At 42.0% G+C, this 18,378-nt stretch overlaps 1 protein-coding gene across 7 annotated transcripts in view; it reads right to left on the bottom strand.

The window, feature by feature from the left end:
• Nucleotides 1–18,378, bottom strand: part of LOC308087887 (membrane-associated phosphatidylinositol transfer protein 2-like) — a 55,602-nt gene that overhangs the window by 22,797 nt on the left and 14,427 nt on the right. For 6 of the 7 annotated variants that reach the window (XM_080432109.1, XM_080432110.1, XM_080432114.1 and 3 more), the window contains 5 exons: nt 11,815–12,074; nt 4,553–4,767; nt 3,457–3,578; nt 1,935–2,168; nt 1,336–1,671 (listed from right to left, as the gene is read on the bottom strand). In XM_080432109.1, the coding sequence (XP_080288235.1) occupies nt 1,336–1,671; nt 1,935–2,168; nt 3,457–3,578; nt 4,553–4,767; nt 11,815–11,892 (985 nt within the window). In that variant the 5' untranslated portion in view covers nt 11,893–12,074. The remainder of the gene's footprint in view (nt 1–1,335; nt 1,672–1,934; nt 2,169–3,456; nt 3,579–4,552; nt 4,768–11,814; nt 12,075–18,378) is intronic. The other variant, XM_080432112.1, reaches the window with a different exon arrangement.

Here is an 18,378-nt window from a genome sequence, read left to right as displayed (position 1 = left end):
TTCTGTCTATACTACAAAGAAGCATCACACAATATCCTAGCTCACATAAAACATTGTGTTATATAAAAATGTCTCTGTGGTTACTTTATCCCAGATGGACTGCATGGTGGTCAGGGAGCAAGCAGAAAAGAAAGTTCTACAGACAAGCTAAAAGCTCTCTGACAGTCAATTACTGTCCAGAAAGAAAGACAAATGCTAGGCTAAAAGCAGGCCATGTCTATCACATATCTTTATTGTGATCCTTGTAATTCATTAGCATCGATGGGAACAGAAGGTCATTTAGAAAGCCTTTGATGTATTGGATGCTGTAAGGGGCAGGTTGGTGAGAGAGGGGGCACAGCTGTGGCTTGTCAGCGTGCAGAGTGGAAGAGCAGTGGTCGAGGGGAGGGTTACTGTGAGAGCACGTCAGCCGTTTCTGAAATGTGATGTCAACACTGCAGCTAAAATTAGCCCTGTGAAGGAGAGTCATGGGGGGTTTGGTTATAACTTCGGGAAGGGTGTAAGAAGTCGGGCGGGATAGGAACCAGGGTCCAGGTGGGAGGCAGAAAGAATGGTGCACTGTGGTGGGGGTGACAGCTGTTCTGTCAGATGGGTGTGTTAGGACATGACATTGTGTTTTGTGATGTCAATATGGGAGCCAAAAATTACTCAGGTGAGCGCTTTCAAGTTGCAGGGGTGAAATGAGGTAGACTGGATAGCACAATAAATGTAAAGAGTTAAATCATTATTATAATTTTTTTTAAAGGCATGAATTTTTATTTTATTGTAATGTATTACAAAAATATGGCTTAAAACCAAAAAAAAATCATGTGGATCGCAAGATCCACATGATTGAACGGCAGGGCTCCATTGTGGATCTCGGACTTAATGTTGCTGGCCTGTAATCGTTATCTATGACATATCTGACATATGACTCCAAATTTTGAGTCAATCAGAGCCTGACGTCAAAAACCACGGCCCTGAAAATGTTTTTCCCCATTCTAAATCCCATTATTCTTTTTTAACATCACGTGGTATAAGAACTGTTCTTATATGAAAATAAAGGGCCGCCTACAAATCGACTACAATTCTCAGGCTTAAAAAATGATAACCTACTATAGTTTCCAACGCTACTTCCGGGTACCGCCGCAGAATGTATTACATTTTCTACTACATTTTCTACAAACACGGACGTTAATAACGTGACAAAAATGGCATAATTTAGGGACAGTAAACAGGCAGGGCTAAATAGGGTATTAAATCATGTGAATGTATAATGAACACTGTTTGATGCCATTTAACAACAGCTTCACATGCACGTAGATGACAACATGGTGAAAATGGCCTTCTCCTCACCTCCTCTCTTTGATGAGTGGGAGGATCTGGAGGAGGTGGACCACTGTTTGGTGAGCGCACCTCGTGCCGGTCGAGTCTCACCTCCCGATCTGACCACTGCCTCCTCGGCTTCAATACCGCTGATGGCCTCCTTGGCCTCCTGGGCTTTGTCCGGGGACGGTGCGCCTCCGTTGGCCTCGGTTGCTTCCTCGGCCTGGCTGAACTGGGCCATCTTCGTTGCCAGGGCCAGCTGGGTCTCCAGCTCCAGCTGCCTTATGTCTTCGATGGTCAGACCGTACCACTCGTCCTGCCAGCACCAGGCCTGCCGGTGGGCACGTACCATCACTTTTCTCAGCCCTTGGGAGAGGATAAGTGTCTTGTTAACCACAGATTTCTAAATTATTTTGAAAATAAGACTTTGTACAAGCTCACACCGCGTCACACAGCTTGGAGATCGGCTATTTTCTCCAACTTGGGGCGCCAGGATTAATGTGGTTATGGCTCATTTATTATCATACTATTATTTATTCATGCAAAAGTGATGAGTCAACTGACAATGTTTAGCTGAAAATACGTCACTTTTAGTATAGACGACTGTGTGACTCCGAATTCATACGCACCTACATCATGGATGAACCGTTCAATCTTGGACTGCATGCCCCAATAGCGGAACTCCACCTTGCATAGTTTGTAGGCACACATGATGGGGGTCTTCCCTGGGTTGTTGTTGTACTCCTCTATCCAGTCGTCCTGCAGGGGGCCCCTCTGGGTCTTCATAGACTTGTAGAGCCGTGGGTCCTCCTCTGCCTTGTACTCATGAGGGGCGATGGGATCTGTCACTATGTCAATGGGGTCTGACAGAAAGACTTTAAAGTCAGAACATGACAAGGAGCAACGTGTGAGATTTTGACTGCATGGTATACATTGGTTGTGTTTCCCTTACTGTGCTGCTAACAGCACACATCCCTATTTTTGGCATATCATATACTGTAGACAAACCTTTTATTTTATTATTGTGAAAATAGTCAATCTACACGCTCACACGCTTAGCTCACAAGTTTAGATTGGCTATTTTGTGGGCTTTTAGATTGGCAATGTTTGTGTGACACCGTCGTAGTATAAAGTAGGGCTTAGGTGTTTAAGCTCATGTTGATTATACAAAAACACTTACCTCCTGAATTTCAGTGTGACCAAGAAGATTAAAGTAATACTGCGAGTCATATGTAGCAATGGAAAAACACTGACGGTGAACAGTGTAGGCCTAATCGGGTCGCCGCATGCCCTAAAACCATGAGTGTCTGAGCAATGTCACTGTGACAAGCTTATTATTGCCACCAGCAACTGGGAAAATGGGTGTAGCGTCAACAAACAGCCACAAGTAAAGTGGGCCTTAACTGATGCTTGAGTTAAGAGAGAAAAGGTCATTGATCACGAAGCCTTGAATAACAATGACTTTACGCAATCCCACTGGCCTGACAGCTTGATTAACTAGCATACGTGGAGGAAATTGCTTTCTGTAAAGGCTCTCCAGGACAAACTACCCCACATTATTACTGTTGACTATAATTGAACATGATCTGCTTAAAAGGGGTGTGTAAGTGATAAACAAACAAACAAAAAAGCTCTATATTCCATTACTAATCATTGCTATAGTGTATGTTCAGTAACAGGGATCTCCTCATCTCTCTAAATCTTTAGTAAACAGAACATATATTTTCAGGTCAGGATACAAATGTTATCCAATCAGGAGAGAGAACCTAATAAAGATTGTTTATTATCTTAAATTTTATAGTGTTCCAGTTTCAAGTTTGTCTGCTAATTATTTGTTTAATCACTCTCTTGTATCCTGTATGATTTCTTTCTGCTGATTGGATAACATTTCCATCCCTACCTGACATTTTATTTTCTGGAGCTGGAGAGTAGGGGAGACCCCTGTAACTGAACAAACACTCAGAATACAGAGTTAAATATGACTTACACCCCCTTTAAAAAATATATTAATAAAAGTGCTGTACATATACTACTCAGTCTATGCCTACTCATCTTAATAAGTAGCAGACTCAAAATAAGCACAGTGGAATACATGTTGATAACAGTAACATAAAAAGTCTCTGCTGTTCTGTTGAAACCACAGGCTCGTACCGAGAGCCCTCTGCCTCTTCTCCGCTGCAGACATGTTGAAGACATCTGGCTGGCTGCCTGTGTCAGGCTTGTAGTGTGTCTCAATGTCGATGGAGAACTTTTCAACAAAGGGACAGGTGTATCTGAAGGAGAAATGACATTGGCACAATCAATGTCACACTGACAACACATTGACCAGGGACTGGCACGGCTTTCTTTACGCAGAATAAATAACACACATAATTGATCCATTTGCAACTCTGAGGGTGTACAAATATTGATATCCATATATGATATAAATCTATATGGTTACATCTGTACACTCAAAGAGTTAAATTAACATTTTTACTGTATTAGGGATAAACAACTTCCTATTTGAAGGTCTTAATTTTTTGGTCAATTTAATTATAAACCAGAGCTATTTTAGCAAGAGTGCCACCACCCCCCTCCTCTCTGGTCACACTGTTGAGGGTAGGAGATGTGCGAGACATGTCCTTATGTTGCAGCTGAGACATTTGCAGTAAAGCCGTCACTGGTTGGACAGGATAAATGCGCCAACAGGCACTTCAAGTCTATATCTTGACAATATCTTGTCAGTATGCAGCCAGAGGCATGCCTCTTTTAAGCACCTACATGTCACAAACGGAGCTCAACACCTGCACAGGAAAAGGCTCAGTCACCAGAGTGTATTTTACTGTGTGGAAGCAAAACTATCAATGCTTGTTGTTGGTGGCAGACACTGAACCACATTGTACAATCCAGAGTGTTAATTTAACTCTGGGGTTGTTAGCTATAGCTAAACTAAAGCCAAACTTGCAGAGGGACACATTATTTTAGCTGGGTTACACCTTCTGATAGTTCTACTTTAATGTTGACATTAAATAATAATCTGCATTGTATCATGGTGTGCTGTGAGGTTGTGGATCTGCTATTATGGATTTTTTTTAAAGGTATAAAAAGTTTTTTTACTCCATGATTTATTTAATTGTTACATTTATTTTTTCTCTCCCTTTTAATTCTTTCAAAATCTATGGCCTGGAGAGCAACATTTTGACATTATCGTCAAACCAATGGCTGATGTAGATACAGTGTAGTTAATTCTTCCCATGGGATTCACCTTGTGCGGGTGTAAGGGTATGCATTCCACGACTCCTCCTCAACCCTCAGCGCTGCCTTGGGCAGGATGGAACGGAACCAGCTGGGAATGTGCATGCCAATGTGGTAGACCTTGTGGGTGTACTGCCCCGTGCCACCTGGCCCGTCTGTGTAGGGCTTGTTCTCCATGATCTCCACCCCACTGCCCTCACCATGGCTCTCCTCTCGGCTCTTTTTCTGTCAGGAGAACAGCAATGGTCAATATGATGAAAAGGGGTGTGTGTGTGTGTGTGTGTGTGTGTGTGTGTGTGTGTGTGTGTGTGTGTGTGTGTGTGTGTGTGTGTGTGTGTGTGTGTGTGTGTGTGTGTGTGTGTGTGTGTGTGTGTGTGTGTGTGTGTGTGTGTGTGTGTGTGTGTGTGTGTGTGTGTGTGTGTGTGTGTGTGTTGCAGGAAGGAGCACTACTGCTCTGTAGCATGCAAACCCAACACACACACCTGTCCTAACTGGTGTTGTTAACCACATTCCCTCTGCTATCCCTATTTTGGGAAATGTTTTATTTATTTATATAAGCTGATCCAGCCGGCACCAGTTTACCTCCCAGTGCATCTATGTTGCATGCTCTGGTTCCAATCCTTGGTTCTGCAGCAAGTCTTTTTGAAAACAGCGCATCACAACACGTCGCATCATAACGTTTTGCGCTGCTACGAATTGTGAGCTTGTAGTTAGGCTGTTTTCGCCATTCATCGTACAAAAAATATATATATAAGTGGTGTAGTAGAGGTCTAACGATATTTATGGACTGCTAGCAAGCACAACTGATATTGTAGTAGACGAGAGCCATGATGATGCGTGTTGTCCAGAGATTGGCAGCTCAATTATCTATACATGAAACAAGCATACATGACTAAGCCAATGATAAATCAGGAGCTGACTGAAATAATCACCCGTTTCCAGTAGGTGTCAACTTCTGAATCGTTATTTTTGAAAGCTTAGGACATGTACACAGACTAATGGTACAGGGACTGCAGATGGCAGGCCAGCAAAGCCAAGAAACCTGCTAAGTAGTGCTCTGTTTCTGCTGTAATTGGAAGCCTGTCTGTATAGAAGTGACCATTGCTGTATCCATAAATAAGATACATCTTATTCATATTCAATTCATCACATGTATATATACACATGGGATGAATTGACCTTGCTTAACTAATGGTTTATATTGTAATGTTTGCAAATCGATGCTTCTAATGCTGCAATGAATAGTAAATAAAGTTGAGGTCAAGGTTAAATATTTGACTCCAACTTTTACTTGTTTAACTGTGGATTAAAATGTGTGTGTTAACTAGGGGTGTGCCGATACACTAATTTCACGAAACGATATTGGGCACACAACTTCGATACGATACGCACTTTTTTATTATGAAAATATATGGGGGAGAAAAAAAGCAAATGCAAACAAATATTTCTGTTTTTGCATTATTCAGACATGCAAACTTGTAGCTTTTCAGCTTCCACTAGCCGTTTTGAATCCAAATAGGGCAATATGTGACACCTGACCCGAAAAAAAAACATGTTGTCACCCTTTTCACCTCGGGGCTGTTTGCATGCCTGATTATTATTATTGTAAAAAAAAATCAAAACGATTTTTTTACCTCCAAAACGATACATATCGTCACAAAAACGTATCGTGATATATCGCGGGACGATATATCGGCACACCCCTAGTGTTAACACATGTGTGTCCCTGCTATACAGGAGTACAGTTTCAGCTCTAATCTAGTGCCGTTTAATAATATTATTAAACAGCACTAGATTAGAGCTGAACAAATTTTGTTTAACATTTGATTGTCATATAACTGAATTTTATTTACCAGATCAGAAAAGAATAATAATAGACATGCCCACTTCTATGTTAAAAACACATGTTCTAATACAACTTCCTCCAGACCTATACTATGACATAAGATTTGCAAAGCAGGAAGCCCCCAAACCAGTTCAGAGCCACACCTTTTCCATATTTACATTCCAGGTACACGCAGGAAGAGCGCTGGGTGGGGACTTCAGATGTCATTAGCTGGCGTTACAGCTGGGTAACTCAAAAGGGTTTAAAGACAAGAATGTGTGACACGCCAAGAGGGAGCTTTGTAGTTATTAGGAAATCATTGAGGATCAAACAAGAAACATGATGGCAGTGCAGAGTCCAAGCGCTAAGGGAGAGCAAAGGACAAAGACTGAATTTCTATAAATATAACAGAAATTGCAATACCCGTTCAATGGCTCTTCCTTTACTGTAACTGTTATTAGCCTAACTCGTCTAAATCTTTTTACATGAAAGCAGAAAATGTATTTGCCCTGGGCCTGTTACAGTAATAGGATGTTTGGCGTGAGGTGGATTTCTCCAGTCAGTCCAGACTCCAGAGGGAAGAGGCAGCGCAGGCCAGGCAGTGAATCAGTGGCTTGGGAAGAGGGGGCCCATCAGGCGCTCAACCCTCCGGCCCTCCAGAGCTCATTACCTCTGACAGGTCGTTCATTAGCCACCCGCCCTGCTCTCAACAGCCACCATACCACTCCAAAGACACAGCACAGACACCCGAGCACCAGTGAACAGCACACGCTGCACGTACATTTTTTGCAAACACACATGCTCGAACACCGTAGCGCCATTTGTGATGCATACATAAACATACAGGTTATGATGCACTAGCCTACACACATAAGCAGGCGCACAAATAGAACATCGCTGTCGGGTGGAAACCTTGCATGTCCAAAACCGTAACTTTTCAGGAAATGGAAAACAGAACCAAAGTGTTCCAAAAGATCCAATGTACTGTACCTTGTTCATACTTTTAATTGGTTAAATATTTATAGAAGGGGTCTATTTTGGGGCATGCCATTATAGTCAATTTTCAAAAATAGCAGATCTACATGCTCTACTACTTTTATGTGACACTGTCAGACGAGTATAAAATAGGGCATTAATTTATGAAGAAAAAAAAAGATGAAATATGGAGCTACAAGGTTTCTGCCCGACAGGCCGATATAGAATGGTCTGACAGATTATGGACCATTGTGCCTACTGCATTTGTGAGTTAAGATGGCATTGATTAACATTCTCTCTCCTATTGTTAATGCCCTGACACACTGAAAGCCTCAGACTGCTGTAGCCACACTGGCGGCATCAAGTGAACGTGTCAAAACCTGTTGACGTGTTCGGTTTTATTTTGGAGTGGCGACGCGTGATACAGACCATTGGAAATGAGTTGGAACAACACGGTAAGGTAACCTATTTTTATTTCAAACTTGCATCGCAGTGTATGTATTTTTTGACTAGTCTGACCGTTCTAGACACACAAGGAGTTAAATTTTAAATGCGTCAGTGGCGCTCGCGTCGACACTTTCCGTGTGTCAACTCAAGGCCTTTAATGTCACTCTTAACTGTGTTGTTGAATTAAACCAAAATGGCTAAACCCCTTTTTAAATAAAGGAAAATCCACTGAATGTCCACTGAAAATCCCACTGCTCTGACAGGATAGCAGTCATTTCCTGGTCTTTTCCTCTTGCCATCAGCTCAGTGATACATGTTTCCCGTGGAGATGCTGCCTTTCCCTTCACTCAGAAAGCTTATAGTCAGTGCATGGGGTTTGTACTTTATGTTGGCTTATGTAAGGGAGAGAGACCAAGAGAGAGAGATAGAGAGACAGAGAGACTAGTATTACATTTCCCTAATTTCCGGCATTTGCAATGAATTTCTTTGCAAATCCCATGATTGTGATTATGAATTTACAATTAACCATCAGTCAAGAAGGCGGTTTCCTTTGAGCAAGGCAACGTGAGAAGGTAATGGACTCTGACTGTGGTAGGGTGTTGCCTGTTCTAGTGTAGATATGGCCTGGCTGTCCTTTAGACCCTGACTTCATCTATCAGACTTACATACGGGATGGATCACACTCAGGCAGGCCTGCGTGTTACAGTTGCCCTGGTAACATACAGTAATGAAGAGAAGGGAATCAACACCACCATACTTGGCGTGGGTTTCATTTTTCTGACGACCACTCAAATAGCTTTATTTTTCCTTCTCTCCACCTCCCTCTGAAATCCTCCCCCCCCCCCTGCGCTCCTCATTTACAGCTTGTCTTTTCATCCTCCGTTTCCTCTTCTCATTCCCTTTCTCTCTAACAAAACCTGACCACCGGCACGCTGCTGATGTCACGGTTGCCATAGTGATGGAAACCTCACAGCAACCAGGCTGTACAGAGAGGGTGAGGTCAGGGGAAAAGGTAACTACAGGTCACTAATAGAAAGATTTGTCTTCCTTTCGCTTCTCATCACGTGCACCACAACATAAATCCTTGTTGTCTGGAATAATTAATTTAGTAAAACTTTGCTGCAGAGAACCGCATCAGATCCACTATTCATTGCATAATGTACTGTCAGACTGTTCTAACACAGAGTGGTCTGTGGATCACGGAATCTACTGTACCCGCATTATCAAGTTTGACTTTGACACTCGAAGAAAATAACGATGATTTTCATCTGAAAACCTTCCACTCGGAATGTGTTATTTTCTTCAAGCAACACCTTCTTCCAACGAAGTGTAAATTATCCCTAAGCCTGCATCATGCCCTATGCCATGTGTCACTCCAGGTCACTGTACACAACAATATGCCCAATAAAGTGGCAAATAAATTAACATTTAAAAGACAGGAACATGGTTCTGGGAGCATGGCACTTGAACTAATTTGTATTGACTAAAAGTGGCTGCTTGCTTGGGGGCATGTCCACCCACTCATCTGCAGCAATGCAGCTCAACCGAATTATCCATCTGTGTAGGTCGGACAACAACAGGGGGATCATAAATAGCAAAACAATAACTGACAAGGCACTGAAGGCAGTAAACAAAATATCCTGGTAATTTTACAAAGAGCGCTATAGGCAAAACATTGTGGAGGGCACGGTCACACGTACGTGTCTGAAACATGTGACGTTTTCAGCCCAGGTTTTCAGAAGGTGGTATACCTTCATTTTCCCATAGCTTTGTTTGATTGGCTCAGCAGCCAATTTGAAATGTGAAGGTGTCATGTGTTTCCAGTTCAAACCTGGTGCAGAACCAAGGATTCGAACCAGAGCATGCAACATAGATGCACTGGGAGGTAAACTGGTGCCGGCTGGATCAGCTTATATAAATAAATGTAATGTTTTGTCAGAAAATCGGTTCAGGAAAATAAAAGAAGACATATCACATCACATTTCCTCATGTCTTGTTTTTTGACATGCACACTATATCATTTTATCAAGGCATTTAAAGAGCACACAGTATGTTTCTGACTGGGCAATATTTGCTCTGGCAGATTCAAGTTTCCAAGCTAGACAGCCCAATAAGAAACGTACAGTACTATGGTCTTTAGATACCTCATTAATATTATAGTGTGCAAATCAAAAAACAAGAGACCAGAAAGCGCAGTGAGATATGTCATCTTTTATTTTTCTGAACAGATTATCTAACAAAGGTTGCAATTTTATTCATATGCTTGTCTCTCATTGACTTCAATGTATTCTGTGGAACTTCCAGCTCGCCTCCCAGTGCCTGACGGACGAATCTGCCAGATGGAATTGCTGGACCAAGAAAGTGATGTTTCTGCCCTAACCTCCTTTACATAATCCTTGTGCTGATCCAATGAAACAAAGCTGTGGGAAATTAACTGGTACATGAAACCTTCTGAAAACCTGGGACTACAGTTATGAACAAAGTTGATTCAGACAAAACTAACCAACTCCCACACAAATTTCAAGGACTGCCTTGACAGCCTTCAACAAAAACCAGGGAATGCAGGAACGCTCGCCCGGGTCAAATGCGATGACCTCGGAACGGTCGCCACCAGGTATTCCTAAACGTAGCCTCAGTAAAAAATATGCCAAAACCTAACCTTATTCCTAAACTTAACCTTAGTAAAACAATGCCTTTTGTACTCGTTTGCTCAAGACATACCTGACAATATTAATACAAAACAGAATTACACAGCTACATCATTGTACCCAAAACTGAACAAACTAATCTAACTGCTTTCACAGTCCATCTCCTTAACACTTTTAATTAAAAGATAGGTGTTTGCTCATGGTGCTTTTGGAAGTCATTCATCTTTCTGTCACTCTTGAGAAAACAGTTATAGAAACACGTGTGTGTGTGTGTGTGTGTGTGTGTGTGTGTGTGTGTGTGTGTGTGTGTGTGTGTGTGTGTGTGTGTGTGTGTGTGTGTGTGTGTGTGTGTGTGTGTGTGAGACAACAGTAGGGATGCACAATTAATCAGACATCATATCGGTAATTGCAATATTAGTATCGAAGCAATGTAAAAATAAATATACCCGTTTTCGGCAATATTTGATCCTTTTTATCATATTTATGTTTGCATGTGAAGCTGGAAAAATACTACATTTAAGTTGTTTTTGAACCAATATGTGCATGAGTAGGCCTAATAAATCAGGTACTGTTTCTTTTAAAGTCTACTCTAATATATGTACAGAATGTAGTCCTGAAATGTGACCAACATTTAAATGTGTAGGTTTACTCATCGTTCTCTCATAAAACTGTTCTTACTACAACATGAAGCTCAGTTGTCTTCTTAGCTGCTTACATATATCCCTGCCCGAGTCCTCTCGGCTGGTCTAGTTTGCAAACAAAATACGGCAACAGGTCATAAAATGACCATAAAATAGCCTAATTAAAATTATTGTTAGCGACCTAGCCTTTACTCATCGTTTGGGACCCATCTCTAAACCTGTACAGGACAGCTGGAGTTCCATCTACCACTCGACTAATGCTAATCATTCTCAGGTGTTGGTGAGCATAACATATGATTCTCAGGTGTAGATTTAACAGTTTATCATCAGCCTTCAAACAAAAGAGGTGATTATAGAATTATGTGTACAACAAGCATGTGTCAATCCACGATCAGATGAAAGAGGATATTGCTGTTCCTGTGTGCACAGAGTTAGCTGTGTACGCCCATAACGCACAGCCTGTTATATGGGTGGAAATAGGCAGCTTCAGAGAGTTAAAATGGATAATCTATCAGCACACTGTTCCTTTTGTTCCACTAGTCCAGTCTTAGACTCCGCGTGACCAATCACTACATAATTAAGCACATTGGTGACCGGCTCGTTTTGGAAAATCCTGAGTGTTACGACAAACTTCGCTCCCACCGCCCCGTTTAAGTCCGCAATTCACTAGCCTCTTGTTCACCAGATGAAGGCGTTCCACTGGTGCTGTGTACGGCCATGTTATGGACAGCCTCACCTGGATCATATAGAGCTGGGCAATGCGGTACTCATCCACACTCATGGGCATGGGGATCCGGTACTCCTTGATCAGCATGGTGAATCTTTGAGGAAGTGGAGACGGGGGGAGAGGAGGACATCCACAAGGGGAAGAAATGGGAAGGAGAGATGAGGAAGGAAGGAAGTAGGGACAGGGAATGGGATGGGAGGGACAGGGGGGAGGGGGGGCTCCTATGTGTGATTCGTCAAATCACCAGCTGAAGTCCTCATCGATGGTATCTGTGGGGGAGAGAAGTGAGAAAAAAAGACTATGGTAAGCAAATTGTGAATACTTTTTTTTTTTAAATACACCACTTAAATTGGGAAGATATTAAAGCCTAAAATCCTGGGACATCGTTTTTGCCCCCCCATGGAGCCACATCAAAATGGACCCATGCAAAAAAGAAAACAAAAACAGTGCAGCATTCAAACGTAAAGTATTCACAGATGCTGTTCCATTCCAGTATACATAAGCGATGACAAAAAGAGACGTCACATTTAAAGGCTTACAGTTATACCCAGACAAAGCAGCATAGAAGGAGACAGAGTCGTTCAGGACATAGTGCAAGTCCAAGGCTTGGCTCCGAGAAAGACCATCAGTGCTGCGGCTCCATCCAGCGTCCTAGATTCCAGTAAGGCCCTGCCTACGGTAAAGATGGCCTCTTATATATATATATATATACACTAACGGTGGGGGGGGGGGGGGTAGAGCCCAGTCAGCCTATACCTGACCAGTTTCATGGAGAACACCCGTGCCTCACAACCAGTAACCCTGCCTCTCCCTACTCTTTAGCACCATCACATGGGGGGCTCACTCAGCATAAGAGGGATTACAATTGTTCAGAGAGGGGAGCATTACATAACCTTCTAAGAACCCCCTATATTTGCTTGCAACTTCACAAACAGCATTCCGTGGAATTATACACAGAGCTGTTTTGGAATCGCTGGGGTAGGGGTAGGTAGGTGTTGGTTGTACATACACATAACACTCAATGTAGTGTATGAGCTGGAGAGGCCCTTCTGGGACCTCTAGGGAAATAATGTCTGTCAAAAGCCAAATGCGGACTGAGCAAGGGAATCGTGTAAATGGCACACTGGGAGTTCATTTAAACTGTGATGTCTTTCTTGTACCATAACTAACCACGTAATTAATGCAGTAAGCATGGGTTAGCGATGTCTGTTTGTGAAGGCATACTTTCCATAATCCATAACCAGATACTCTGTTTAGACTTATTACGCTAATCAAAGCCCAGCTGACAATACCCATCTCAGGATTGGGGGGTGGGCCTGAGGGAAGAAAACGGCACAGACCTGGCACCGACTGCCTGTGGTCATCCACTTAATGATTACATAGCATTGCATAAGCCCAATGCTCTCTCTCTCTGTCTCTCATCCACACCATGGCAGCAACTGCACCACCCTCTTGGCGCACGGCCATCCCATTTAATCACACTAATCGCACTAATATTCCCACTGCGTCATTCAGCCGGCTTTTTAGATTGGGGGGGTGGGGGGGCCCAGTGTCGCCATAGTGCCCAGGGTCCTCAACCTGTCAAGGGCTTGCCCACAGCCACTCTACTCCAGTCCAGACACACTCATCTAATGAGGTAAGCTCAGGGATGAACACAGTAGAGATGCGCGGATCGCGGTTTTAGCCGCGGTTGCCGCAGTTAACCGCAGTTTGGGTGGATTTGGGTCAATCAAATATAATTATTAATTCATATTGGATAAACCGCGGGTGAAATAATGCGGGAATTAAATTAATGATATCAATCTATAGGCCTATAATAGCTTTTAAAAAGCACTACATTTCACCGTGTGTGCGTTTGTAGTATTTTAATATTACGTCATTTTACACCAGGCACAAAATAGCCGCTCACGACATGTTGCTTTGCAGCAGCCAGTGTTGCCAGGTTGCGAGAGAAATAAGTAGCCAGGTCTATGAAAACAAGCCCAAAACAAGTGCCAAACAAGCCCAAAAGTCGCAACACAGAGCATTGTTTTTGCTCTGTGTTTTGTTTTCACTTTTTCTTTCTTTTTCTGTAAAGCACTTTGAGCTGCATTTATGTCATGAAAGGTGCTATATAAATAAAGTTTATTATATTAAAAGTCGCTTATAAAAAGCTTATAAAAAGCCGACATGGCAACAAAGTGGTTGAAAGCGAAAGTAACTTAATGAAGACGTTCGCTTGTTGTTACCATGGTTGTGGATTGTATACAGTCACTGCATCGCGACAGTGGTGAGTAACACTGTTTATAAGAAAACTAACGTCAGGAAAATAACAATTATTTGGTGCGGTTGGTGCGGATCTATAAATAGGATGATATAAGTACCGCGGGTGGATGGCGGATGGATAATGAACTTGTTAACGCGGATTTGGGTGACAAAAAAACCCATCCGCGCATCTCTAGAACACAGGGTCCATCCAGATTCTCAAGCATGCTAAGAGACCATGGAGGTGTGACAGTTTAGGGTTGACAGCACAGTGTTCCGTTTCTCTTCCCTTCTTTACAGCATTTTCTAAAAAAGAAATATATACTGTACATTGTTATACGGAACATATAGAACAACACATTGACAAAATCAGAGCGGGACATCATATTCTGCTTAAAATAACCACACTCTTGTCTCGGGAGGGCAGAGTTAAAACTAGGCTAGCTGGAGATGCCGGGAGTGGAGGCTGGGGCCCAGGAGTCTGAGGGGCTTCTACAGGTTAGACGGTACCATAGGAGGTTAGGAGGGAAGGTTACAGTACTCAATCTGTTGAAAATCTACTTGAAGTCTGTTACAACAATGTGACATCATCATGGGTACTACTGAATGTGGACTGTCAATGAGTATTGTGCTGCAGCAAAGAGAGGACTGAGAGCACGCGGTTCAGATTTAAGTGCCACCAAGTCAAATACTGCTGGCCCATCATAAAAGTCATTCAATGTGACATGGCAAGGACAAGACGTGACTTTTACTGGATGTCATTGTCTATTAAAACCAAACAGGGAATCATTCATATCCGATTGTCAACCAAATAATTGCCAGAGTTGTAGTTAAGACAATCTTAAAAGTGAGAGAAAAGGTTCGTAAAGCAAGGTTGTGGGAGAAAGAAATGGAAAGCAGCAAGGAGGCAAAAGGGTGAAAGAATAGGACAAAGGAAGAATGGGAGAAACTCAGAAAGAGTGAGACAGAGAGAGACAGACAGGCAGACAAGAGACAAAGAGAGAAGGCTGGTACACTGTCAAGACTCCATCAGGGGTGCCCACACCTTTTTGACTTGAGAACTACTTTTTAAGTGACCGGCTCAACAAGATCTACCCACCCAAAAAATAAGTATCCCATTGCTAAAAATACTTTCAAACTATACCTGAGGGGGCTTTGGAGTAGCGCCGCTGGCGTTGCATATACAGTAAGACAAACGCATTCTGTATGGAAGTTATAGGTTTTCGGGTTCTTTGCCATGCACATTTTATATAACTTTTGTATAACATTGTGGGTTTGCTTACTATAGAAGCCGTGAAGGGAGCTGACAGGCCCTTCTTAATGTCAATCAATCAAGTCACCTTAACTCATTCACTGCCACAATTATTGCTGGCCGCGTTTGCCCACTGCCAGAGATTTTTCATTTAAAAAAAAAAGTACTCAGGAGCCGAGATACAGAATTTTTAAGTTTTAAGTTAACAAGGAAGTGGATGGGAGTGTAGATCTTTAAACAATCATATCTCCTTGGTCTTTGGGTGAAATTTGAAAAAAAAAAAAAAAAAAAAAAAAAAAATTTTTTCAAAAAAAAAAATTACGTTTTTTACGTCAGTGGCAGGATTGGTAAACGGGACAAATTACGTTTTTTACGTCAGTGGCAGTGAATGAGTTAATTCAAGTGGCAGATGGCAAGAAGATAAGTTTTGTGATTTTTGTTTATAAATATTTTTCTAAATATTCTAATTAGTATTTTTTAGGGGCATGTCATGTGGTCTACCTGCACAGCCTGTGTGATCAACTGGTAGATAGCGATCTACCTTTTGGGCATACCTAGTAGATGTAATGGGATCTTGGGGGTTGATGCAGCAGAGTGAGCAGAGTGAGATACTGTAATACATGAATTATGTACCCTTCTGCCAACCCGGGAAAAAAAGGGTATTTTCATTTGTTTTAAACCAGACTTAAACAGTTTAGTTTTCCAAACAGGACTGTTGGCTTCATATCCTATATTAACCCATTAAGACCTGAAGCCGATTCTACAAATGCCTTCTAAATCCCAACAGTTTTCTGAAAAACGCATGTTTCTATATCAGTGGTGCTCAAAGGGGGCCCCCAAAATTATATACATTTGGCCGCGGACACCCATCTCAAAATATTTTGTTTCAGGGACCCCCAGAAGCAAAGATTTGAGTAAAAAAAAAATCGCTTTAAAAATATTTAAATTTCAAAGATTTTGCACACATTTTAACGATTTTTCAAAAATAGCAGATCTACAAGCTCATAGCGCGGCACTCGGTGCCGCGCTATGAGCTTGTAGATCTGCTATTTTTGAATAGCCAAAGTGTAAAATAATGCTTTTTAGCTCAAATCTAAAAATGACACAGATGCATTCCGGGTCTTAATGGGTTAAACAAGATTTAAACAGTTTAGTTTTCCAAACAGGACTGTTGGCTTCATATCCTATATTAACATTGCCTAAATGGATTGGCGGATGGTTGGGTGGACAACCTGCACTGATGTCAGACACAAAGCATATTTGCGCATGTGACGGGCGAGCGTCACATACCTAGAGGGTCGGTCGGCGGTAGGTCGTAAAATAACGGTTAAAGTGGTTACACAGGTGCTTTCCCGGTTTGAATGGGCTAAAACTGTTTAAAAAATGCACAAATGATACCTTGTAGGAGCATTCCCTACAACTGAAATATTAAAAGAATATATAAATGCAATAAATGTTTTCCCACCCAACCCAATTTTTCGTCTTCACTTTAATCAGCTGTGAGAAACTTAAATTTATCATCCAGGAAAATGTATCTCTCCCCTTTAGTGCTCAGAAAAAGTCCTCACTCGTCCCTTGCATTTTCTCCAACTTCTCTCTCTCCATTGTCCTGACCTAGTCTCTCTCATCTATATCTGTACGTCCCTAGTTCAACTCACGTACCACCACCAGCCACAAGCAGCAACTGACACACCCAAACTGTCTCAAGACAAATTCCATCCGTAATCCATCTGGTGCTTGTAAATAGTGTCAGGTTGTGACTTAGTCTGATACAGTAACTTAAGCATAGTGGTCAAAAACAGCATGGTCAAGCTTGGGTTAGACTGTTAATTTCTCCAAATACAATGTTACAATACAAATTAATGTGACCTTTCAAGATTACATAAAACAATTGGGGGAATGTTCCTTCCTGATCCAGAAATGTAATCATGGTTTAATAATTCAATCTTACAATTACATTATGCCATACAAAGCTCTCTCTTAATGCCGATGCAGAATGTACACAAGAATGTCCCCATGATTCCTGTGCGACTGTAATTTATACTTAGTTTTAGGGAAACGATTGCTCTGTTTTCCAGTTGAGAAATTAATTATTTTCATCCAGCAATGCGGTCAAAAGACAAAGTATGAATTACAGATGCTGTGTGAACAGAATGGGACATGCTGCCATGAATGTACTGGTACCACCAGCAACCTAGAGAGAGCACTGGCACCATGTTTGACCTAGAAAGAAACCACTCTCACACAGAACCTAAAAATAGCCTGGTCACAATAATCCTACCATACGTAAGCAGAGTGCTTGACGTTGTGCGTTCAGAGAATATGCTCATTCCCATCTAAAAATACAGCCTCTGCTACCCCCTGAGTAGTGACGCAATAGCTGTGCACAGTGCACATGCCACAGCACAGCGAAATTATCTGGAACCTGAAGGCTTTGCTCCTGCAGACAAAAGTCACTTACCAATGTCTGCATGATACATTAAAGGGGGTGAGGTAACACATGTTTTAGACTTGTACCTACTGTACTACACTTAAATCACAGACGCGCTATATACTTCATCATTTGAAGAATAACGAAAATGAGCAGATCTACAAGCTGAAAATGCAATCGCAATGTGACAGGCTGTGAGTGAGCTTATAGATCTACCATTTTTGCCATTTTTTTTAGGTTTTGTCTATAATTACATGCCCAAACTAGGGACACCAGGGTGAAAGTGGTTAGACTGGCAGTCATCTGTAGTAAAGTGGGAACTCTGTATGGTGAGCAAGTCCTGGCTTCCTCACCTATGGTCATTTCAGATGACACACTGTGCTCCAAGTCTGCCTGAGGCAACCAGATAGTTGTTTACACTCAGTGGTGTCACTCAGCATTTATTCATTCAAGGCTAGTGTACACACATAAATATAAAACAATACTGTAGTGTAGATGCAACCATTTTCTAAAACTGCAAAGGTGTGATGAGCTAGCCCCAGTTCCAATGTGCTTTAATAGAGAAAATCATTCAAAAGTCCACATTAACATAATGTACCACAGGAACCGGCAAGGCACCATCTGTAATATTAACATCTATCGATCT

Source organism: Gymnoscopelus braueri (genome assembly GCF_963280865.1).
Source record: "Gymnoscopelus braueri genome assembly, chromosome: 7".
Taxonomy (NCBI): Eukaryota; Metazoa; Chordata; class Actinopteri; order Myctophiformes; family Myctophidae; genus Gymnoscopelus; species Gymnoscopelus braueri.
Note: the sequence above shows the minus strand (reverse complement) of the source record. Positions and strands in the feature narration are given on the sequence as shown.